The sequence below is a fragment of the Falco punctatus genome, assembly GCF_963210335.1.
Source record: "Falco punctatus genome assembly, chromosome: 5".
In the NCBI taxonomy this organism is placed as follows: Eukaryota; Metazoa; Chordata; class Aves; order Falconiformes; family Falconidae; genus Falco; species Falco punctatus.
In genome coordinates this window covers 11,024,715-11,049,208 of record NC_137584.1, presented here as the reverse complement: position 1 = coordinate 11,049,208, position 24,494 = coordinate 11,024,715, and the positions used below count along the sequence as shown (strand labels likewise).

At 43.4% G+C, this 24,494-nt stretch overlaps 1 protein-coding gene across 5 annotated transcripts in view; it reads right to left on the bottom strand.

Annotated features, from left to right (window-relative positions):
• FILIP1 (filamin A interacting protein 1) overlaps window positions 1-24,494 on the bottom strand; it is a 125,531-nt gene that overhangs the window by 9,015 nt on the left and 92,022 nt on the right. For 4 of the 5 annotated variants that reach the window (XM_080388105.1, XM_080388104.1, XM_080388106.1 and 1 more), the window contains 2 exons: window positions 11,538-14,343; window positions 4,306-4,529 (listed from right to left, as the gene is read on the bottom strand). In XM_080388105.1, the coding sequence (XP_080244231.1) occupies window positions 4,323-4,529; window positions 11,538-14,343 (3,013 nt within the window). In that variant the 3' untranslated portion in view covers window positions 4,306-4,322. The remainder of the gene's footprint in view (window positions 1-4,305; window positions 4,530-11,537; window positions 14,344-24,494) is intronic. The other variant, XM_080388107.1, reaches the window with a different exon arrangement.

The following is a 24,494-nucleotide window of genomic DNA, read 5'->3' as shown; positions in this document are numbered from 1 at the left end:
CCGATGAAGCACTGTAACTATCATTTTTACTCTGAGTTGAGCGCATTTTGCTACTGAAACTGTTCCATTTCATTTAAAAAAAAAAAATCAATACAGAGGAAAAGGTTAGAGAGAGAAAGCATGAGGATGCGTCATTCTAGATGATCACCTGGGCAGAGGAAGGCTTGGTTTCTGCATCGTAATCCAGTAATGTCGAATACACAAGAAGCCCTGAAAGTAAAGGCCCTAATATTTTCCTGTGGGTTGGTGTATCAGAGTTTGATTCTTTGGTGCCTAGTAAAATCTGAGGTCTGAACAAAGCTTGTCCTTGTGGCATTTCCTGACATCACTCTCTTGTGTTCATTCTTTGGTGCTGTATGAAGTGAGCTCATGCTACATTCTTTCACACAGTGGGACACTGCTAAGGTCTTGCTCCTCTTCTCTGTCACCCTTTTCATTAAACTGGAAGAACTTCTTACTCTGTCAGATTTGGTTGAAATCGGTTGATGTGTTCCACGTTATTCATCAATGAAGGACAGATGGAGGGGCGGATGAACACAGACACTTCATCTTACAAGCTGTCTTTTCACAAAAGGCCAGGCTCAAAGGCAGCCTTCAGAACAGGGACCAGAATCCAGGGGGGCTCCCTCCTCCTAGTTCAATATCCTGACCACTCAACCACTCCCTCGTTTCTGCTCAGTGAATACTGAAGCCCTCCATGCAGAACAGCACAGCCTTTACAGGAGCGAATGAGAATGCCACCTCCTTCCCCCTCAACTGTCAGTGCCATTGGTGAACCTGGCTGGAGTTGATGTGGGTTTGAGTCCTCTCAGCTACTGGTGAGAAGGGGGACCTGTCTCCTACCTTTGAAGAAAAGTTTCAATCAAACCTTTCTAAAATATGCAGTATTACCCCTACATTTGTGTGGTATTTGATCTACTAGGAGGCATTCATGATGCCGCAGTGACTTTAGAACAGCCACTGGTTTCCTACACCTGCCTTCTTTCCTTTTCTGGCCTGAGAGCCTGGAACTTAGCTATGTTAAAGCCAGCCTTTATACTTTTTGCCAGATTCCTTTTAGTTCAGATCAGTTCCCCAGTTAAGTTCAAACACTTGTGCCAGCTCAAAGGACAACCACATGGAAGTGAGTACTTTCTTGCCTGGAGGTGACAAAGACAGGACTACAGCTTTGGACTCCACTGTGGGGTTACATCCTGACTTTAAGTGACCATGAAATTGTGGCTTGACTTAAAGCCCTCAGAGGAAATGTAAGAATTTCCTCTCCTTGAAGAGAGTCTTTAAAGTGAAGTTATGGTTATGCAGTTGATGCAGTTATGGTTATGGTTATGGATCTTTATTAGGTTCAGAGGCTGCAGTGCTCATTATGTCACAACTGAAACACTGACTGGACAAGGACAGTGGAAGAACTTAAGGAAGATCTTCAGGATGCCTCTGGGGCTCAGGCACTGTCTTTTGGACTTGGTTGTCTAGATTGCCTTCTTGAGCTGACCTACTGAATGGAGAATCTTACTGTAGTCGCTAAACATAACTGTCCTCAGATTCAGAGAAAATTCCAATATAATGAAGAGCGTTACATTTCAACTTTTAAGACTTCTGAACCATAGGTTTTCTTTTTTCTTCATCTTACCCTTCTTCTACCTTCAATAAATGAGAGTATCAAGTCAATTAAAACAGATGTTAAAAATTATGAATACAACTAAATACCTATTTTTAGCTAACGGTTAAATCAGTTGCCTGGTTCCAACTCTTTAGGCTCCTGCTACGGTGAAAAAGTTTCTTTCTGTTGTGCTGCCACTGAGGAAAATAACAGGATCTTCTGTCTGACATGTCTGGAATTTCTTGAGTCTGTCTCATGAAATCCTGCTGACCCTACAAGCGTCAATGCCTGGCTTGTGCCTGCAAGTTCTGGTTCAGTTGTGCTACTTTCTGTGTCCTGGATTTCAGGTACCGTAAGGCTGGCTTGTTTCTTCAGGTGAATTAGTTTCTTAGATCTCAAGCAAAACAATTTTTTCAACCACAGGCACACACTGAATATTGCCTTCTGTATAGCAACAGTTAACTAAGGAACTAAATCTCTTTGAAACAAGGATCTGAAAAGGAGGGCTTAAGGCATCTGTAGTTCATCACTGCATCAAGCCACACTAGCTTGGGGCTCATGTTTGCAATATTATTTAAATTAATGTTTTGACCTGAAGATTTGCTTCAGTGCCAGAATTTAGAGAGACTATCCAGCAAAAAGCTCTTAATAATGTGTTTGCTTCAAAACATCTGCTAAAGAGTCTATGCTACAATAAGAACAGTAAGATCTCAGCAACAATCTATTGAAAAATAGAGGCTTTTAAGTGATAACAATTAGTTGAGAGGATCAGATGTATTTCAGGCACAGTAACTCACATCGCTTGCTAATTCCAGTTTCCAAGTATTATCTGAAATACTGGGAATTGAATGTTATGAAAAATGCTATTAATACAAATCTGATTTTCAGGTGTCATATGAAACCAGAACCTTAAAATTAACAAGTGTAGCAGGTGCTACATGTGTGAAAATTGAAACTTTCTTTTCTGATGTAGCAGCAGCATTTACACCACAGACAAAATGCCCTTCATGTGAATAATAAAATGCCAGCTTTACTCTGCGATAATGGCCATATCTGGATCTTAAATTGGAGAGCAATGCAAAGCGCAGACTGAAGACTAAACACTCCTTGGACTGAATATAATTTTGTTGACCTTTTGTGGCAGGTTCTTACATCACATTTCTTCCCCCAGACAGAAAGCCCTTTAGTATTTCACCCACTGCTGCATTTTCTTTTCTGTGAATTGTATTTATTATTTATTGGTGGTCTTCCTGCCTTGCCTTCTGAAAGCTATTCCTAACCACTGGGTCCTTTACAGCTTGCTGTGGTGGTTGAGGTAGTATACAAGCTTTAAAACACTCATTTATCAGTCTGCTTGGCTCCATTTCTTTTGGCTGTGACTTTCTCCTGTGGAAATTGATCACTTAATGGAAATGCCCTTTAATAACTTTACTGTTATTAAATAAACAACCATAACAATCATTGGCATCCACACCATTTCCATGCTGGAACAATTCCTTAAAACATGCTTAAAAATGCAAACATATAAATGAGGAAATCACAAAGAGGGAAGGAAAAATGATGAATTGCCATGGTATTGTGAGGTGGTCTGTATTTAAGAGAAAATATTTCAAACAACTGAGAATTGAGAGTAACTTCCATACCAAACCCTCTCTCTTTCACTGTACCCGAGCTTTGCCTTTAGATACCAGTTTCTGCCACCAGCAGTCTGTGCTGACTTCCTCTCTAAGACAACATAAGGATGCTTGGCAACTAAGGTTTAAATATAGCATAAGTTCAGCCAGCCAGGAAAACTGAAAACCTAGTAAAGTCAATGAATTTACTTGCTTCATAGCCTTTGGCAGGCACAAATGGACTGTATTGATTTTAGCCAGATCAATGTTTCTCAAGCTTTTTCTAAAGACTAAACATGTTTTGGCTCACTTGCCTTCATCTGACCCCTGAGCTGGCAGCATCCCAGCATGTGTAAGTCAGAGACCTGGTTCTAAGTACTATCTATGAATGTTAACCCCCTCTGGAAGAAATAAGCTGCTGCTTAGCACTGCTGCTGCCAAATACTGTGCAAATTCCCTACCTCCTTGAATTTTGTAACCGCCTTGAGAAAGCAGCTCACCACTGAGAAACACTGATTTGGACGGAAGACTCCTAGAGACAGGGCTGGTCACACAGTGCCCGACCTTTCTCTCTTCCCCTCCTTCCCACACCTGAGGTACTAGCTGTCATTAAAACAGGACCTCAGGTGTGTTGTCCCCTGGCATTGCTTCCCTAGATAATGTGGCACCTCAACAATGTGATCACAGGCGGGAAGGAAAGTGCCCCATGCAGTAGCAGAGGTGGAAAGTGATTTGTTAAGATGGAAGACAATCTAGTAGAAGTGACCAAACTTCCTTAAATCTATTAAAAAGTGACCAAGTCTATCGTTAAGAGTTTCTGAACTAGATTAATAACCTAGTGCAGTTCTCCCATTCCCACTTCCTAGGCTGAAAAGCCTCCTGGCATACAACTGCCTTTTTGATAGCTTTTTTTTTTTTTTTTAAACTTCAGTAAGAAAACAAAAGGATGTTGTTACTTAAGTAGTCAGTGCACACACTTATTAGTTTGTTGTAAGTGACAGCTGCAGGACTTCATTAGTACAGGGAAACGTGAGCAACTACACAGACAGGGAGGGGGCTGACTTCCATGGTAGCAGTAAAACCTGCAGAACATACCCCCTGAGCCACCGCCATCAGCCCTGACCCCCGCCCAGGGAGGCAGAGGTGCTGGCTGAAGATTTCTTCAGTTCTATTTTCATAGACTGAGTCTCGGCACGAGGCTCGAATTTTGTCACATTTCCTGCTCCTGGGGCTGCTACTACTGGCTTTCCTGCTTTCATACCTTTTGACACAGGAATGCGGGTGGGCGTAGGTCTCGGGGATGACCCATCCTGTCCTGTCTGCAAAAGAAAGAGACAGAGAGAAATGACATGAACAGGGGACTTTTTCTTCTCATATATGCTCATCTTGTATTTTTTCATTGGTTCTTCATCTACCTCTCAAGCAACAATGTCCCAAATCACCCCTATTAGCACATTAATGTACACATTTGGAACCTGGCTATAGCACAGACTGGTAGAGTAGGGCCAAAGGTACGGTGGGGATTAAACATTTCCCAGAACTGAGGTCTGGTGTTTTGCATCAAGATGTCACAGGGATGGGAATCCCTCTAAAACTCCGATTCCACAGCACAACACGGTGCAGGACTGCCTTGGAAGCTACTGAAACACTGGCTTAGCTGTCGGAGAGCAATATTAGCATCTTGCACAGAGACTAGCACAGGCCCTCAAAACAGTATAGCTACATGAGGCTAATGCTGAACCCAGAGTAAGTGCCGTATTTTCAGAGCTGGGGCAAGATTTCTTAGCATTATGGATAAAATTGAACTTTGCTTCCCGAAGTATGCTGGGGCCATGGCTGGGACCACTTATTTCTGCACTGGGAATTGCAGAAGGCTAGGAGAGAGAGTCAGAGCAAAGATTTGGACCTCCTTTTCCTGTGGCTGTGGGAGGAGGGATGTGGGAGAGGGCTCTCCCCCCTGACCCTAGCCACAACTCGATGAACTCTGGTGAGGATGAAGCAGGCAGCCCAGATTTCCAGGGATACCTCAAGGCAGTGTGGACATGGTCATTTCACTATCTCTGCCAGTCTGCTGCCCTGGACAACAGCCTACCAAGTGCATTTAGCTTCAAATTTGAGGACTTCAGAATAAAGAAAAATAAAAATGGCCTAAGCGGTTGAGGACCCAAGCATGGGGCCAGCAGACCCAACACGGCTCCTACCAGGGATCTGTGCCCTTCTGGAGCACCAGCTGGAGGCCGAAGCTATTCTATAGTTTTGAAAACACAATCAGTACATATGTTTAGGCAACTGAATCCCACTGTGTAAACACACAAGGAACACTTGGATAGGACAAAAAAGTTCGAAAGGGCCAGCTGCTATTTTCTGTCTCCACTGGCCAGATAATGTTGCACATACTCCAACACCAAAACTGGAAGCTACCCCTTATGGACCATGACCTAAAGAAAACACTTATAACCATGACAATTCTGAAAGGAAAATGCGTTTCACCTACCGCAGTGTGCAATACAGACTCAAATGTTAACAAATTTGGTGACAAATTGTGTCTCAGCTGAACTTCATATGTGACTTTTTTCTGGTTAGATAATAAAGACTTTGATGTCACAAAAGAAAATAATTCTCATAAGGTCCTGGAATTCTAGCTAGACCCATCTGCTAAGTGACTAAATTCTGCAACTTATGACATGTAAGCAAAATACAAGTAAACTGCTGAAATAGACTGGATGAGGGGGCTGCACCAACCGCAACATTTATTTGCACATTTACTTAAAAATGATCCATGAAGGAGCATTTTTCTCTCTCGAAGGATTTCCAGCCAGTAGCATCAGAGCCTTCTGTCTGCAGCCTGAGTATTCAAAGGAAAACCATTCCTTAATCTTCTAAGGACAGTTCAAAACCCCACGTACACACACACACACACAAAAAGTCACAACTGCAAAACTCGAATACTGTCTGCCTGGCAGGAAGGAAGCCATTTTCAATAACTAAAAGCAACATTTACAATAGCAGTCTAAAGGCTAATATGGAACTCACATGAAGATGTCAAAACAAGTTAGGCCCATACAATTCTGTAGGGCAAAACATGCAAATGCATTCCATCAGCCTTGGAAAATATGTCAACATCCCAGGGAACCTAAATGACAAACATCTTGTACTGCCTGAAAGAGCTCCACAGTGTGTAAACATGAAGCAATCAAATGAAGTAGCTGGAATCTCAGGCATTTCTTCGGCTTTATTCACATGTAAATTATTAACTAAGGATTTGGGTGCTTTCAAGTTACTCATTTCAAGCCTAGATCACTCAAAAGCACTTTGAAAAGAGCTCTAACTTGCTTTATATTTCTTAGTTGCCTTCTTTACAGCGTACTAACATGTTGATCATAGGGAAGCTAATGCCAGCTTCACACTCAGCTGCGAAAGCATGTTGTGTTTGCTAAGTGAAACGGCACAAAGGTGGCTCTCCAGCAAGCAGTCCCCTTTGACGAGAGTGACGGGGTAAGCGAGCAGAGGACACTCTCCAGTAGAGAGTTCCAGAGAAGCCACACGACTGTCTGTCTCTTGGTCATCTCTTCCAAGAACCAAGCTCTAAGCAGTTCCCTCCAGCCCTGTTTGTCTGCAGGCCGCTGTCTTCTGGCTGATACAGGAATGCAGTTCCAACCAGAAACCAACCCTTACGCAGCTGGCACGGAGTGCCCAAGGCACAGCCCCACGGGACGCAGAGTGATGCTGGCTGGCTCTGAGCTGGCAGTACATGCTGCTGGAATCGCACAGGGAGCCAGAGCGAGGTTAGGAAATACATTACTGGGAGTGAGATAAACACATGCGGCCGCTGAGCTGGTTAGGTCGGTAGTCAGCGCTCACTGCAGACACCGGCAGGTATATTAAGCCGCAAGGTTGCAGTAGTTGAACAGTCCCATTAAAGGAAGAAAAGCAATTTGAATGTACAGAACATTTAGCATGGTTTTGTTGTTTATAACAGATCCTGCTTAGTGCATTTTACTGACACATACAAACAGTGGTTTCACACACACATTCACTTTTGGAATATTTTAATAACAAAGGTGCTTTTTCAGCACTTGTTCCTGATCAGATCAGGGACCAGCTCGCCCTGAACAGAAATGGTTCAGTTCGGTGGGTGCCACAGATACCTAGTGCAATTTGAGATGCCCTGGGCTACCTCAAGCTACCAGCACAGGGCTGGTAGATAAGACACAGGACCCAGGGAGACCTTCAGCCTCTGATAAAGCAGCTGGAAGTTAGGTAGGCTACCTGACAGCACTTAAAATGACACTAAAGAAGTATGTTTAGGCAATTGAATCTTGAAAGGGTGGGCCTTGAGATCTAGTCAGTACAGTCAGTGGAGCCCAGTGGGCAACTGAGCTCACACTGAAGCTAGTGGGGTCTCAGCTGAATCACCCTCCAGTCTCCACAGTGCCGTGCCAGCGCACAGGGCTCAGTGCTCTGGGCATGCTGTGCCATTTGAGGTATCCCGTCAGCTTCCACTGCAGAAAGGTACGGTCTGTGTTAGAACTACCAGCCTGTCTCAACTGCTATAGGGAATGCAGACAGCACCACGCGCCTCTATACAGGCAAGTGAGCTGACCCCTGGATCTCTAGTAACTCTAACAGAAGCTTAGGGCATACATGGGACACCTACAAAGAGCCCAGTTTAGATGCTGGCCTCAAACTGAATGCTGCTCAGATGAAAGTAGCCTTATAGCTGCTTTAACGTGTGCCCAGTTAGCTTTGGCACCCAACAGCTTTTCAGCTGTGCCTTCCTGCCTCGGTTACCTAACGCTTTGCACGGTTGGTGCCATGCCACTGTGCTGGCTCTGCTGCAGCCAGGATTCCCTCTGCTCCCTGCAGATTTGCATGTCACCAGTTCCACTGTGTACCCTGGCAGCATGAACAGCTGGCACTGGATGCCAGGCTTGTAGGAGGTGGGGAGCACGGGGATGAAGCCATTATAGGACGGACACCCATCCTGGTAGCCAAAGAAGACCCAGATTTACCAGCAATCCTACAGCCAAATATAAGGCCTTAATAATAATAAATTAAAATAATAAATAAATAAATAAAGGATATAGGCACCACAGTTGTTTTTTCCCCCAAGAATATTTGTTTTTATTCTGTGAATTTTTTACTGTAAACTATAAGAACTGTCCTGGGAACAGGGACTTGGGCTAATGTGCTCAGGCAGGGCTAACAGCCAGGCTACAGTTTCAGGCTCATTTTAGTCTGCATGTTCTCTGGCCTCATAGTCTGGAATTTTTGGTTGTGCTGTGGTCCATCTGTAGTAATAAAACTATCTGCTACCTCTGTTACGGTAGTCCAAGTATTTCCCTCGGAATGGGTTTGACTCTAGTCAAGCTAAGGAGCACCAAAATCCATTTTTTTTACTTGTGGTAATTACCCAAATCCATAGGCTATCATATAAAAGGCAGTTACCAGCTTAGGATTTGGTTGTATTTTTTTTTTTAATCCAAGTGGCAATGATTCTGTTAAATGCTGAATTCAATCCAACTGGTCAAACAGTCTCCACCACACCAGCTCCTGCTGTGGAGGCCCCTGTGGGACTGGACTGCACTGGGTGTCAGCACTGGTGTGACAAAGCCAGTCCTCAGCTGGATAACCCTGGGCTTGTGCAGCAGGCAGAACGTGAAGTCCTCCAAAACATTTGGGTCCAGTAAGTTTACAAGCCAGTGGAGACACAGTCACTGACGGGTGCCTTTTTTGGTTCATCTTTTTGGCTAAGCGCTCAAAAAATTCCCATGTTCTCCTTCAGGTGCCTGTGTCTTTCTTTGGATCAGGGTCTCATTTTACCTAAATCAAAACTGTGGCAGACTCGGAAGAGGACTTGGATCAAAGGAACATAAATCTCTAGCTACTTTAGAGTGCAAATAAACACAACTGTAACACCCCTTAATCCATGGGATTTGTGGGATTCAAAAGTCATGATGGTTCATCAAGAAACCACAGTCTGGTTTTGGACTCACATATGCAGGGAGACACCACAGTTCAGGCTGAACCTGTGTGCACCACCTTAACATTAACTTCAACACAGTACTGAAGGTAACTAAAAATTTGAATTGGAAGAAGAGTTAAATGTTTTCAAATATGAAAACAGTAACTGCAAATTTGTTATAGCAACAGATGAAAGCTCGAATTTCAGAATTATTTTCCCCTTTGTAGCTTGGCACTGCACTAGTACACTGCACAAAGCATCTTGTATGAGGACAGTTGAGAAAAGAAGTAAAATCAGTAAGCTAAGAAAGCAGCTGTGTATCAGTTTGTCTTCTCTGATTTTGTGGACTTAAATGCTCAAAATTATATCCATGTTGGTTTCTTCTAGAGTTACTGAGTAAATCATCACAACTTGTTTTTTTCTGACTAGGGGTATTGAAATGTGTTTGTAAAGTAGTCATTTGCAAAACAGATGGTGAATACACAACTTCTGAGTTTTTTTCAAGGGGTTAGGGAGGAAAAGGCACATTTGGGCTTGTTGGAAGTTCCCTGCTCATCTAAGGACTAGGGACCTTAAAAAACAAAGGGGAGCAAAAGATAAAAGTAAATCTTATGGTTGAACTATTTTCCTTACATTCCAAGTCAGGGAGTATGAAGTGAAGAAAGAAACCACTTTTTAGCTAGATGAAAACAAAACAAAAAAGTTTTGTCTGCCATGGTTCAGCGCATCATCACAGTAGAGACAGACATCTAGTAAAAAAGAATGAGGAACTCTTAAAAAAGAAAAGTTTTCCAAGCTTCTGAGAGACAAAGGAGTTTGTAAGTGAATTAATTCAAGACTTTTTAAAAAATGAACAGTTGTCTCTAGGAAAACACTGTACAGTACAGTGTACACATTATATATGTGGGGAGAGAGAGCGCACATGTGCAAACCCAAATAGATTTGTATGACGAATGCAAGTTTCCTTAAGTTAGAGGGCTTAAATGGGCATGGCAGTCTCTCTCCAGAAGTGTGGAAGTGTATCTTAAATACACTTTGACATTTCAGCTTGGAAAGAAATGGCTGAACGAGACGTGTTGTGGGGGTCTGCAGACTCCTGAGCAGCACAGACAAATGAACAGGGGATGACTATTCAGTATTTGTCAAGATACAAGAAAGAGGCTGTAACCAATGAAGGTATTGCATAAAAGGTATCAAACAAAAGAGCATTTTTCCCAGAGCTCACAACTGAATTCACTGCCCCTTGATGTTGCGGAAACAACAGTATAAATGAGTTCAAAAAGTAATTAGAAGAATAAATAGAAGAAAACTCCGCCACGGTCTATTAAACACAAAGATGTGGCTACAGGCCCTGCTTCAGAAAGAAATACCCACCTATTGCCAAAAACTGAGAACAGACGCTGAGGGAAACATTACTGTGTGTTTACCCAAAATAATCTTCCCTTAAGCATCTGCTGCAGGCTCTGTGTAGCTAAATAAGCTTTTGGACTAATACAGTACTGCTGGTTTTCTATTTTGGTTAAATTCTTCTTTCCCAGGGTATTTCCAACTAAAGCAGTGCAAAACCATGTCCAATAATAAACCTGAGGGGAGGACTATCAATAAATAATTGTCCAATATGTTTAAAGACATAGCTGAAAGCCTGATTAAAGTACAAAAAAGCAGCCAGGGTACCACCACAGAGGCACAATATGTTAGCAAAAATATGTTAGATGAAGCACTGTTGTAATGCAGCACTCAAAGAAGTCGAGAATTTCAGATTCAGATTCAGAAAGAGATTTACTGTTCGCTGGCTGAAAGGGCCTTGGCACTGTCAGCAATGATACCATGTCTACCTATTTATTCCTTTGGAGTTCAGTATTATAGCGGATACTAATTAAATTATAACTATGATGGGATTATACCAAAGAAATACCAGCCTGCATGATCACACTCTAAAGACCCATCAGCTGGGCCAAAAATCATTCTAAGTATTTTCAGAAGTCAGAAACTGCACTCACCAATAACAGAAAGTTTCCTGCTCTGTCACCTTCATCATTCTTTGACCCTCTCTGTCTCTCACTTGCAATTTTACAGGATTACCATTATGAAAATAACTTCAAAGGAACTTCGAAGGGACTTCCTTTGAAAGTTAATCCTTTGGGAGAAAATGCCAGAAGTATAACAGTGTCCAACACTGGCACAAAAAATATATGAATCCGGCAAATTTTGATTTTATGGTTAAGCTCGTATCTAAAACAAATGTCGGGAAATCAAGAGTTTCTCCTCACTCCATCCATTTTCCCTGCTGGCATCTCAAACCGCAACTGTAGTTGCCCTTCTCCTTACCATCAAGACTACATCATGAGACGATGCTGCTTACCACTGATTGTGTTCCTCGGGTGGAAGACGTTGTAACAGGTGTTATAGTGATAGTACTTGTCACCTTGCTTGCTGCAGGTCGCGAGGACAGGTTGTTCCGGGGCGATCGAAGGACAGTACCAGTCACGACTTCTTTCTCTGCTGCTATGTTCACCGGTCTGACTGTTATGACAGGACTTGCACCATCAGGTGCAGCACTGGGGGACCGTTTAAACTGGGAACCTAAGTGGATGTGGATTTTGTTGTCTTCTGTCGTAATAATGTTGGCATTGGCGTTGTACTTGCGGATTGGAGTTGGGACGGTTTGTTTTTCTGGTGTTACTTTGAAGACAGCCCTTCCCATGGTCATATCTTGCGACTGTGGAGAGACAGAGATTTCTGCCGGTGCTGCCGATGTTGATACTGTCATAATCTGAATTGGTGATGCAGGTCTGTCAGCGAAGGGTGCTCTCCCTCCCTCTGGGGACTTTTCCCTGGAGAATGTTGTTATAGTGACTGGAGACATAGAACGATCAGGGCCCATGGGACTTTCATTGCCTTTTCCTTTTTGTGGCATAACATTTGGAGAGGGAATGATAGTTATTCGTGGCTTCTGATTTCCCAAAGTAGGAATGACAGTGGTACTTGAAAAAAATTCCTCTGAGGTTGGACTGGTTATCTCCAAAGTAGCTGTGCTGTTCTCGTGATCTGGTGTCACCCGAATATGAAGAGGCTGACCCTGCTTTGGTGAAAGGACAACCTCCCCAGGATGCGCTGAACTACTGTGGGTCCGGGCTCCTTTATCAGGCGTTGCCTGAGCCCCATTTTCCCTCTTTCTCATCCATGGTATCCAAGATTTCCTCATTGCAAGTTCATTCGCTGCTGGAGGGTATCTCTCCAGCACTGAAGAACGCTCCATGGGTTTTTTCAGACCTACCTGTCGTAGATTGCTCATGATGTGATTCTCCTCCTGGAAGGATTTCCTTATAAACACTGCTGGAGTTTCTTCTTCTGCTGCTTCACTGCTCACAGCATCTGTCTGCACACCAGTGGACGTCACAGGAACGTCGACCATTCTTCGTCCATTTATGCTAGGCCTCAGAGCACGGCTGTAACGCTTAGAAAGCTCCAGCTCTCTTGTTAGGTTCAGCACCTCCTGCCCCATGCTCTTGCTTTTATTCTCCTCTTCCATAAACCTTTGCTGCAGAACTGAATAATCAACTTGGAGCTGAGAAAGCTGGTCTTCTTTGTTCATCAGCTCATGGATTTTTTCCTTAAGAGCTTGAACTTCTGCTTTCAAATCTCTACTTTTAGCCTCTTCCAGACGAAACCTGTGCCTCAGCTCTGCCTCCTGGCTCACCGCTTCACCTTTTTCTATTGCTTTGGTTTTGGCAATCTGGAGTTTTATCTCCTCCAGCTGCTGAGAAAGAAAGTTAGCTTTGTCTTGCTCAGTCCTAAATTTCTGCTCTAGTTGATCATATTCATCTTCTGTCTTCATCAAATCTCCTTCAACCACTTCCAATTGTTTGAGACGTTTTTTCAGTCTTTCAATTTCAATGGTAAGTTCTTTAATCTTGTTGTCCTCATGACAGCCGTGCTCTGGTCCTTTCCTGGTTCTACCTCTTGTAATTTCTCGTTCTACTTCCTCCATACCATCAATTCTTTTCTTTAACAGGTCAACTCTACAGCTTAGTTGAGAGGATTTTTCTTCTTCACTTCTCAGTTTGCCAATTAACTCATCCCTTTCCTTTGTCAAACCAGATACTTTTTCTTCCATTTCAGATTTCAATTTCAAAAATTTCTTACTTTCTTCTATCAGTTTCTCTGTTACATCCATAACTTTCCCTTGTTCAACTTTAAAATTCTTGTTTAGACCCTCAACCTTTTTTTCCTCCTGTTTTATTTTTTCCATCATAATTTTTCGTTCATCAACTAACATTACAGTAAATGACTTCAGCTTCGTAAGGTCATCTTTTAAGCTTATTTCAGCCTTTTCCAACTTGCTTTCTGATGCTTCAAGGTCTTTCACTCGAGTCTTCACCACTTCCAACTCATTTATCAAATCCTTAGTCAAACTCTTTTCTTTGTCCAAGTTTAAGTGTAGCTGGGTGCATTCAGACTTACTTCTACTGAAAGCCTCTTCCAGCTTCTCTAACTCTGACATTCTTTTCTGCAGTTTTTCCACTTCAAGTTTCAGCTCTTTGCTATGGTGCTCTTCCTCTTGCAGTTTATTTTTCAGCTCTTTACACTGGGATTCAGTTTTTGTGATCTCTTCATCTTTCCCCTCCATTTCAAGCACACGCTTGCGGAGGTTCTCAACTTCTGCCATTAAGCTAGAGTTCCCACATTCCCCTTTAGCTATTTTATCTCTTAGTTCTTGAAGTTCCTCCTCAGCTTTTTGAAGATTTTTGTTCGTTTCTTCTAGCTCCTCTATTCTGCGAGTCAACCCCACTAGCTTAAGCCTCAGCTGTCTATTATGTGACTCTTGATTAGCCAGTTTAGCAGTCATCTCCTCATGTTCTTGAGAAAATGATGATGTTTTGTGTTCAAGTTCTGCCTCTAACTTCATCAGGTTTTGTCCATCTTCTTTTGTTTTTGCACTGATAATTTTAAGTTTTTCTTCTTCTTCCTTTAGCTTTTGGTTTAAGTCCTGTATTTTCTGGCTTTGCTGACCAAGTTGTTCAATATGCATTTGTCTTTCATCTACTAGCATGAGTGCAAATGATTTGAGCTTGACTAGTTCTTCTCTTAGCTTATTGAGCCGCTTTGTATGTTCCTTCTCCTTCCGGGCTTGATAGATCTTCTCCTGCTCAAGAAGTTTTTTCAACCTGAAACATAGAAGAGATGCATTAAACTAATATATGTGTGTGTGCGTGTATGTGTGTATTTCTCAATTTTTAAAATAACCTTCTTTTTTCTTTTTTTTTTTTTTTGGTAATAACCTAAGTAGTCTCTCAAGAAATAACTACCAACTACAGTTACATTCCAAACCCAAATATTTTACATTACAAAAGTTAACTGAAAATGACATAAAATCATCTAGAATTCTGAAAAGCAGTGAAATTTTATACCTGTGTGGATAACACATACATGGGGGTTTGATACATTTACATTTATTTCTCTGTTAGGATGATGTTGGTAAAAGTATGTAATATCCCAACAGGACAGGTGTATATCTACTCACCAATCCATTTATACCAAAGTTGTTTTACAAGGTGGATTCCTCCTTATGTCTTGCATACACAAAAATGAGTAAAATAATACAAAAAATGAAAACTAATTGATATATGCAGCCACACATAAATGGATCAATCCTGGTTATAAATAAACCAGCAGGACGGAAGATTACATTAGCACACAACTGAAAACCATCTGGGCATCACAGGCATAAGAAATTAGCAGGAAGATAAATTTGCCAGCAGAGTGACTATGATGTGCAAAAGTTTCTTCTTCCAGGCACATTTCCATTTACAGCAGTAGATTTTGTGGACTGCAAGGGTCAGACTAATCAAACCTTTGGAAAACCTCAGCTGGAAAACACTCTTCTTTTATATAGTCTGCAAAGCTGTATTTTCAGCCAATATAAAAGCTCGCAATACTCAAATTAGGTGTATCCTCAGAAAGATAATAAAGAACTACATTTTACAGCCTTACCCATGCAACATTTAAATGGAGAAATTACTAGTAATAGAAGTATTTTATATCTGTGATTTGTATTCAGGATATGTGGACATCAGCACAGGAAGTTTGCACATGTTGTTAAGCACAGATTTCTGAGGATGGTGATCCTTAGCTGACAAAGAGGTGCAGATAACACAGGGATATATCCTCTACTAATGTAAGAGCCTTACTATAAAAGTAGCAATACGACCTAGAAAAGACACAGGTACACGCTCTGAATTTACCGTGAAATGACATGTTTTTCAAACCACTGTCAAAGTACCTATAACTCCCATATACCCTATCAAGATACACGTGACGATGCAAATCCACTTGCTTTGCTTATCCTACATCTGAAGCTTTTCAACTTCTTTGTAACTGACACACACAGCGAAGTGATAATAGCAAACCAATTTACCACCTGTTAACTAACTTGCAATAACTGGAACATCCATATCTTAGCAAAGATTTACTCTTCTCAGTATTTTTATTTGAAATGCTGGACTGTAGATGGTAGTGGAGGAAGCACAGACATAAAATCCTCTCTGCTGCCCCAGCAATGAAGTGGTGCAAGGAGCTCCGGGGCACAATGTCATACACAAAGGATGTCTCCCGGAGCCCTCACCTGAAATCTAAACTCCTAACAGCCATGTTAACTTGGTCCTCCAGCAACTGTTAATGTTTCACTCCTTGCTCCTCGGGGACCAGAATGAACAGGAACTGGAAATAAAAGCTATAAGAAAAGAGAAGGAAGTCAGAAAGCAGAACACAGGATGCAGTAGGTAGGGAAGGAGAAGGCTGAAGAATGCATTTGAAAACAAGAGTCGGGTAGGATGTGGGAGTAAGAGAATAGCAGGAACCAGCAGGAGAGAGAAAAACAAACAAACCTCACAGCCAACCTTGCTGGGTCACAGATTATTCTCAAAAAAATCTCTTTAGTTTTGGCAGCTCTTTGGAAAGGACTGAAAAGGCATGCTGGTGGATGCCTCATTATGGGTCAAGTTAGAATGTCAAAAGGTAAAAGACGCGCTGCCACTCACAAAGCATGCACTTTTCCCACTGAAGAAGGAACTTTATTAGCATGCAATATATTCCGTGGCTGTTCTATCACACTGCTTCATGCAAAAGGTTCTGCCAAGAATTCTCCCTCATCTCTCCCAGGCTACATTTTTAAAGAAATAGTATGCACCTTTCCACAAAATATTACTTTGCCATGACAGAACAGTGTGCCCTAATCTGGTGGTGCTCTAAATGACCCATCTCCCAAACTCATAAACATATATACAAGAATACGAGATCTTCAAAACAGAATGTTTCCAGCCTCCCTTGTCCCACAGGAAAATTTTAAGGTGACCCCTATAAATTCAAAAAACAGAAGACAGCACTTTGTTTTCTTTTTAACAGCCTTGCCACTTGAAAGCCTATCTAGAGTTGCTCACAAAACTGCCTATGAATTTGAATTCCTAGGCTGTTCATAATGGACATGTGTGATTTTCACTTAGCAGTTGCTACAGGTGGTACAGACCAGCCAAGCTGCTGAGTACAAAACAATTCACTGGCCACACATGGCCCCCATGATTACCTGACAGTCTACTAGGGAATAGTGCCAAGAAAGCCGCTGAAAAAAAGCCCAAATACCTGTTACACTAAGACAAAGAAATGCCACGGATGAGACTGAGCAACAGGAGAAGAAAGCACATTAGCACTGTCAACTGCCTTGCTGTACCTAGCAGGAGAGGTGACAGTGGGGAATATCTGGCCTGGCCCCTCTGGGAGATGCAAAACCAAAGCACTGTAACTGTGCCAATACGTGGAGATGAATTTACTAACAAGTCCGTGCTGAACAAGGTAGGAAGCACCATGCAGCATTTTATCCTGCCTCAGCTTTTACACGGTGAAACTAGACTGCCTAAGATTTGACAAGTGAACTTTCACAGGAGATACCTGACAATACTTCTGTTTTCCACGTCCAGGGAAACCGCTTCTAAAATCTGATTCTGGGAGGGATGGATGGGAAAACAGCATCCAAATAAGTGCAGGTGCCAAAGTAATAAAAAAAATCTACACCTTTTCAGAAGTGTTACTTCTGTTACTAAAATAAAGCTGAGTTTAAGCTTTTCCATCCTTGTAGAACTCTCCTACCTCAGTGGTTAAAATGGAATTGATGTTGTCCCATCTTGACCATCACAACTGATGTATTATCGGGCTTCTCATCGGACTGCTGCTGCTAATGCTTACTTTAAGGAGTGTGAAGTAATGCAGACCTGCATGGGCTCTGATGCAATACTAAAAGCACCTCAGATTCACAGCACGTGTGTCTGCAACGTGTTATCCAGAGCAACTGCACTCTGGACTGTCAAGGGGTTGAAAGCACCTGCATTCAGGATCAAAACAAGCAAAAAAGAAAAGAAAAACAAACCAAACCAAAATCTTTAATAATGAAATGTGGGGCTAGATACAGTCAAAACACTGACAAGCCAACAGTTTGGTACTCCCAGTCCAGTCCCTGTATTTGCTGTCTTGGTTTGGGGTCTTTTAGAGATGGGGAGAAATAATTTGGATACAATTGGATAACTTGCATTCACCAGTGTGTCTGAGGGGCTCGGTATCCGGATCACCGCAGGGAAACAGGCAGATCTGCTCCAGTTCCCTGCGGAAAGGGGGACCATGCTGCCTGCTCCTTTGTGGAGAGCACTGCTGAGGTCTGTGCAGCACCTTTTCCGCACGGGTTACCACGCATATCATATCAAAACATGCAGCCCGAGTCATTCCCCGAACACACGGTCTCCTGCTGCCATGAGGATCCAGACGGTCTCTCCCTTTCCTTGCTATCTGTCCTCCCCACAGTATTTGAAGAACAGGTGCCCTACAGCTTTCCAGCGTTCAAGATGATCACACTCCCCCTTGCAGTAATATATTAGATAAATAAAATAGCAAAGCTTTAGGTATGAATATGTGCAAACTGTTAACTGCCTCAGTTAAAACCAAACATCCCAGGACAATGCTGTTCCCTGATTTTGTACCACAAAGGAAGATGTCTGACTGGCATGGGGAAGGACACTGGACTACAAAAGCTACTGATGCAACTTTGCATGGTCCCTGCTGCATCAGGGAGCTGTCTCTCCTGCATCCTTCCACAGCCTGCAGCGTTAGCTGTTCACAGCCATGCTGGGCAGCACAGGGAGTAAGGAGCGAGAAGACTTTCACCAACCAATCTCAGCCTGCAGAGCAGGCAGGCCCCGGAGCGGAGGAAGTGCAACTAAGGACTTAGTTTTAACATCCTTCATAAATGGTGTGCTGGAAGCAGCCAGCAAGGAGGAAGGTGAGAGTGGACGGGCAGTAACCAGGCCCTCCGTGTCCTCCTTTCTTTGGGTTTGTGCTGAAGCATTTCATTGCAAAGGGTCTTTCTGCTTACCCTTCCTTCCTCCAACCTTCAGACTGATCATCAGAAGTGCAACAGGATGCTGATAGCTGCTGAAGCCTATCCCTCCAGAGATGTGGCTTCACTGCTTTTATTACGGTTATACTCCAGTGCTTTGTCCTACCAGTCTGACTGCCTTGCTCAGGCTGGGACTAATCACTCCTTCAGATCTGGATGGCAATTTTTCCTTAAAGCAAACCTAGCCAATACCATACTTTTCCCCTCCTTCCCCCAGTGACATGCCAGCTGCCAGAAAGCACAGTTATTGTGTCAATGTACTTCTGATAGTTGTGGGTTACGGAATAGACACAGTTTGTAAAACAGCACTTTAGGTACATTGAGAAGACATGTCCAACACAGACAGGGCTTTGGTCTGCTGCAAGCAAGTCCCTGAGTCTGTCTTGAAGGACAGGTGACAGAGGACATGGATAACTGTATCTCCTCCTTCCATGCAGAGTGGTTGGAGGGCTCTTGCTGGAGTCTGCTGGCTAGCCATCAGGGTGGTTTAACATTCTCTTTAAGTCTGATCAATTTATTGAATCGATAAAGCTACAGACTCTGCTTAACCACATACATTGTGTCTCCTGTTTTATTTCTGCATATGTCAAGTTCAGTCACTGAGATGCAAAGGCGGAACCCCACAGTCCATTTTCACAGTGTCTCTTCTCAGACCACAGTAAGACTTCAATGCAAATTATAATTATAACTTACAGCTGGGAAATAATGTTTTCGTGTTTTTGAAAGACGCTGCAGTAATTTCATACCAGGAGAGCCCCAACGTGCATTACTGGATTTTAGATGAGATTTCATTTGTAGATGGTAAAAGCTTTTTTGATAGCAGCAGCAAGACTTTAGCTAAAATCAAGCATTAGTTCTCATCTACATTTGCAAAAGATATTACAAATAGTGGCCAAGAGACATTTTCTTGCCTTCTGAAGGATCATAAGCTTCATAACTACATTTGAAATACAATAAATGTGGCAAATTGGGAACTATAAAAACCCCTGCTTAGCACTGATAGCTGATATGAGAAGCCATTCTCCAAAGTGGCTTACAGTATTTTCAGAAAATACAAAGAAGTTTCAGTTACCAGGGGAAAGATGCTCAGTGACTTCCAAAAAACCACCTCTCCCCTCAAAAAAAGCATTTACTTCAGAAATTTTACTTTCAAAAAAATTTACTTTCAAACAGAGCAGGCACAAATGAAAAGCCCCCAAAACATGTACTGAAAATTATACCAGTGTTTGCATTGCCCTTTCCATTTGTACTTCCATCAAGATGAGAAAACATCACAAATGCTCATGCAACCTCTTCCATCTCTAGCATAGAAATAAGCACTCACTTATGCAAAGAAATGCCGATTAGGCAGGGCAAGCCAGAGGATGACCTGAAAGGACATGAGCTGCCCCTGTGGTCTGCAAATGTGTGAACATTTTGGCACCGCGTTTCAGCTGCGTTGGCCTGGTTTAGCTTCCTGCTTTGCAAACAGACTAAGCCAAGCTTCCCAAGGCGTCTGTCAGTGTTTAATGAAGCACTAGCAGGGGAGAGGCTAATGTGGAGGGCAATCTGGAGAGAGGTGGAGAGCTATTTTCCCTGCTGTCAAACCAGGGCAGCAAGAGGAACTGCAGGTAGAAGGAAGAGGGTGGGAAGGAGGGAAGCAGGTAAGGTCTCTGGAAGGACCTCACAACCTGGAGGTCCACAGAGCTCCTCATTGCTGCTTTAGCACAAAGCCAGCTCGGACATACTGCTCCTGTAGTACCTTTTTCTGCCATTTAGATTCCAAAACGTTTGTTGCGATGGGATGTAATTACTTCTGTCCTATTTTGTGGATGGCCAATAAGTAGGTGTTAAGAGAAGCGCTTTAATGAGGACCTAGTCACTCTAAGGATGAGCTGACTGAGGGCTGATGAAGGCTGCTTCCTCCCTGAGAAGCCAACAGCATTCCTGCCACTCACTCAGCAATCCCACGGAAGCACTGGGAAAGCAAAAGCCTTCACAAACTCGTCTTTCCATTTCAACCCTAAAGAGTTTGCTACTGCATATGCAGAGTTACAGAGACTGGACAACTTCTTAGTGGTAGCTAGAAAGCTGCTGCCCATTAAGTGATTTGAGAGGCTGCTCACTAGAATCCCTGGACAATGAAAACCAGCAAGAGGTGGTTTAACTTAATAAAGGAGTTCCCTCTTATTTTTTTTTTCTCCTGTTTAATGTACAACAGCTGATTTTGAAGATTATTTCTGCAGCCACTGGGAAATCCTCCATATGTCAGGACTATTTCTGCGTGCTTCTGTGTTTGGGGCCAGGGTGAGATACTCAGAGGCTGAATTTCACTGAGTCTGAGCACTTACAATCTCAGCTAAAACCAAAGAGAGCCAAAAGGTAGTCATGCTCTCTAGGAAGCAAAACAATCAGGGCTAACACTCCAGCTGGTCAATTCAAAATTAGGTAACACTTTCAAATCATCAGCTTCAGTCCTTCCCTCACATCCGTCTCAACTAAGAGAAGAAAGATGCAAATCAGATCAGATCCCACGGGAAGCAAAAGAATAAAGCCCATCTGTGTTACTCTCTCCTTTCTATCCATTAATCTTTAAAGGCAAGGAACAGAGACAAATGTTTGAATGACCTTGCTACAGAACTTCCCGAATTGCTGTTCAGTTTACCACAGGGTCAACTCTGAAAACAAATAAAAAACTTGTGGGGAAAATAAATGTTACCAGCTCTAGTAACTCATAAAGCCAAATTTTTATGGCTACCTCCTATACAAAATTGGAAGCGTAAAAAACTTCATATCCTTCACTGCTGAATTCACTTTTAAAAAGTGGTTGTATCAAATTATATCAAAAGCAAATTAATATTCTTGCTACTTCACAACTACACAACAGTTCCCAAATTATCCTGCAAGAAAGAAAACATTTTCTTTACTTTGGAGGACACATTGCTTGTCTTCCACAACAATTTTTTCTCCTCCTTTTGTTTCTAACACTGATTTTGAAAAAATTAAAATCTGGTTTGCTAAAAAATTTGTGTTTAAACCATCTTACTTCAACCGAACAGTGACTAAAGGCAGTATTTTGGAACAGGGACACTTAGGAAATTCAGTGTCCCAGCACCTTTCCAGCACCTTGGTCACAGAAGAAAAGCACCAAAGATCTTTAAGAACAAAACCTGTTCAAGCTATCAACCAGTATTACAATCCAACAGGCACTTTTTTCCAGTACACCCCACCCCTGCCCCCAGTTAAGATATCCACATTAATTTCGCAGGTCGGAGGAGGGGAAGGGGGACGAGCAGAAAGCATGCAAACAGCATCTGTGCGAGAAGGAAGCAGCAGCGCTCAGCTGAGGGCTGAAATTTTTCAAACCTGTCTCCGAGCTGCGGTTATCCTTCCCTGACCCCTGGATGCGCTGTCCGGGCGAGGCAGCCCCGCAGCCCAGCCCCCCCAGGTGCACCTTCCAGGGCTCCAGCCCGACGGGAACATCAGCTCCGGGCCGCCCCAGCCCCGCCGCGCCGCTCTGCCCCGACCAGCCCGGCCGGAGCCGAGCCAGGGCGGCGGGCGCCCCCCGGGCATCCCGCCCACCCCCCGGCATCCCGCCCCCCGGCCGCACGCCCCTCTCCAGCCCCCCGCCGGCGCCTACGCCTGTGCGCAGTGCGTTCGCTTAACCAGTGACGTGCACGTACAAGAACAATTAGCACGGCTCAGAGTCAACACTAAAAATCCCCTCCATTACCTTACCTTATAATTAGACTTTTTTTCCCTTCCTAAGGTACCAAAAAATAATAAAAAAGGAAAACTCCGCGGCACGACCCGGCCCGACCCGCGCCGGCCGAGCCGCTCCGCCGGCGGGACGGCGCCCTTGGGCTGGGGCGCTGCCGTGTCCCCCGCGCACGGCACGGGGCCGGCAGCGGGCGGCGGGGCCGCGGCATCGTGCGCTCCCCCGGGCCGGGGAAGGGGTGGAGCCGCCGCTGCGCCGCGGCCGGGCAGGAGGGGTGCGGGGGTCCCGCTGGCGTGGCGGGTCGCCTCTGCCAGCGCTTCCCTGTGGCACCACTTTCCCGGAGTTTATTATTGACAGCCCCCTGCGGGCTTGCAGTTTATAGGTTAACGATTAAGAGCTAACAGTTTGATCGCCGAGAACGCTTGCGGATTGCTTGCTGTGAGCTGAACTGGGATGCACAAAAGCAATGCTTCCCAGTCCGAGCTGCCAATTCATTCCTCTGGCTCAAGGAAAGTTCCTGTTGCTTTTCTCTTGTCTTCCTGGTGTTTGAAGTGACAGCGCTACTGTTGGTAGGCGCTGGCTGATCTTCAGATCAGTTGATAAAGGCATCAATACATGAAGAAAATCGCCTGTGGATTTAATATACGCGCATATTTGTTTTTGAAAATTCATGCATAGTAGCACGGCTGAGAGTCTGCGTGAGGTCTGAAAAGCACCATTCTACTAGCTCCCTGCATTAAAGAGGTCCTAAATCAGCCCTTTTGTTCCCAAACCAGCATAAAAGAATTTGGGGGTTCCTTCTATCTGCCTAATGATTCTCTAGATTGCCCATGGTCACTTTTCGAGGCTTTGCAAGGGGAACTACAAATTACTCTTCCTTCTCCCTTCCCCTTCCCTTTCTCCTTCACCTTTTCTTTCCTCTTCCCATTCCTGTCCACCTTCCTCTTTTCTTAAGAAGCTTGTAATATCCAAACCCACTGAAATAATATTATGTCAAATATTATTACCCAAAAAATAAGGACCAGTGTTGTATTTACATTTTTGAGCAACTATCTAACTTCATGTCCTTCTGTTATTTTTCCTTAGAACCCTCACCTCATTTAGCATACAGGCTGGACAGTGCTCATTTGAAAAGCAGTGGCTTAATGATTGATTTTATGCTTTTTATTCGAGGCCCTATTTACCACACACTCTTCAGACTCTGCTGAGAACGGAATTATTCATTTCTGGGTGGGAGATAGAAGCACAAAGGGACCAGGGTTTTTGTTGGGACACCTGCTCCAGGGTACGTAGGATGTGGTTTTCAGAGTGCTGCAGGGTGGGTGCCGCCTGTGCTCAGATCACAGCCCCATCTGCCTCCAGCCCAGGAGTGGATGCTCCAGGCTCCTGCACGTCTGAGCCCAGATCTCCAGCAAGCTCCTCAAAATGAGAATCAGTCTTAGAATGAAAAACTTTCACAACCCATGTAAATTAGCTTCACATGACTTAACTAGCACCATGTAGGAAATCCGTCACACAAACTCAACAGGGGTAGAGTCACATTTTCCAGGGAAACATATACCAGCCTTAATCATTCTCTCCCTTTTTATATTCCCCTACCTCATTTACTAAATACTTTCCAAGAGATGAAGTTGAGGTTCTACAGAGAAATCATTGCCTCCTGTGCACGAAGCTGTTGCATCTCAATATGTTTCTATTTTTCCAGTGTCAGAAGAAATGTTTCTATACAAAACTTGTGTTTGATTATGCAGTTTAAAATCATTACACGCATCAAGAGGACAAATATTCTGCTTACTCTACTTACTGTGCTCTTTGCAATCTTAGTAACTGTTCTGGTAAAGATACATATTCTTTAAAAAGAGGAAATTACATGCACAGTGGTAAACACTAAAATAGATGTCCAGCATCGAAGTTTAATGATGTGGCATTATATTGGCGCTTTAGGGAGATCATCTGAAGAGTTCAGATCTTTAGATTGCCTGCATGAAAATCTACGCTCTGAGTTAGTAAAATAATTGATAGCAATAGCAGGCTGTCAGCCTCGAGGCAGTTTGATACTAGAAAGCCACAGAGCACTTTGCAAGCAAGTTTCAAAACTATCTGCTGACAGACGGGTTTGACTGTGATCAGCAGCTGAGAGCAAGGCTCTGCCCTGCGACACTGCTGGCTCTGCAGGAGGATAT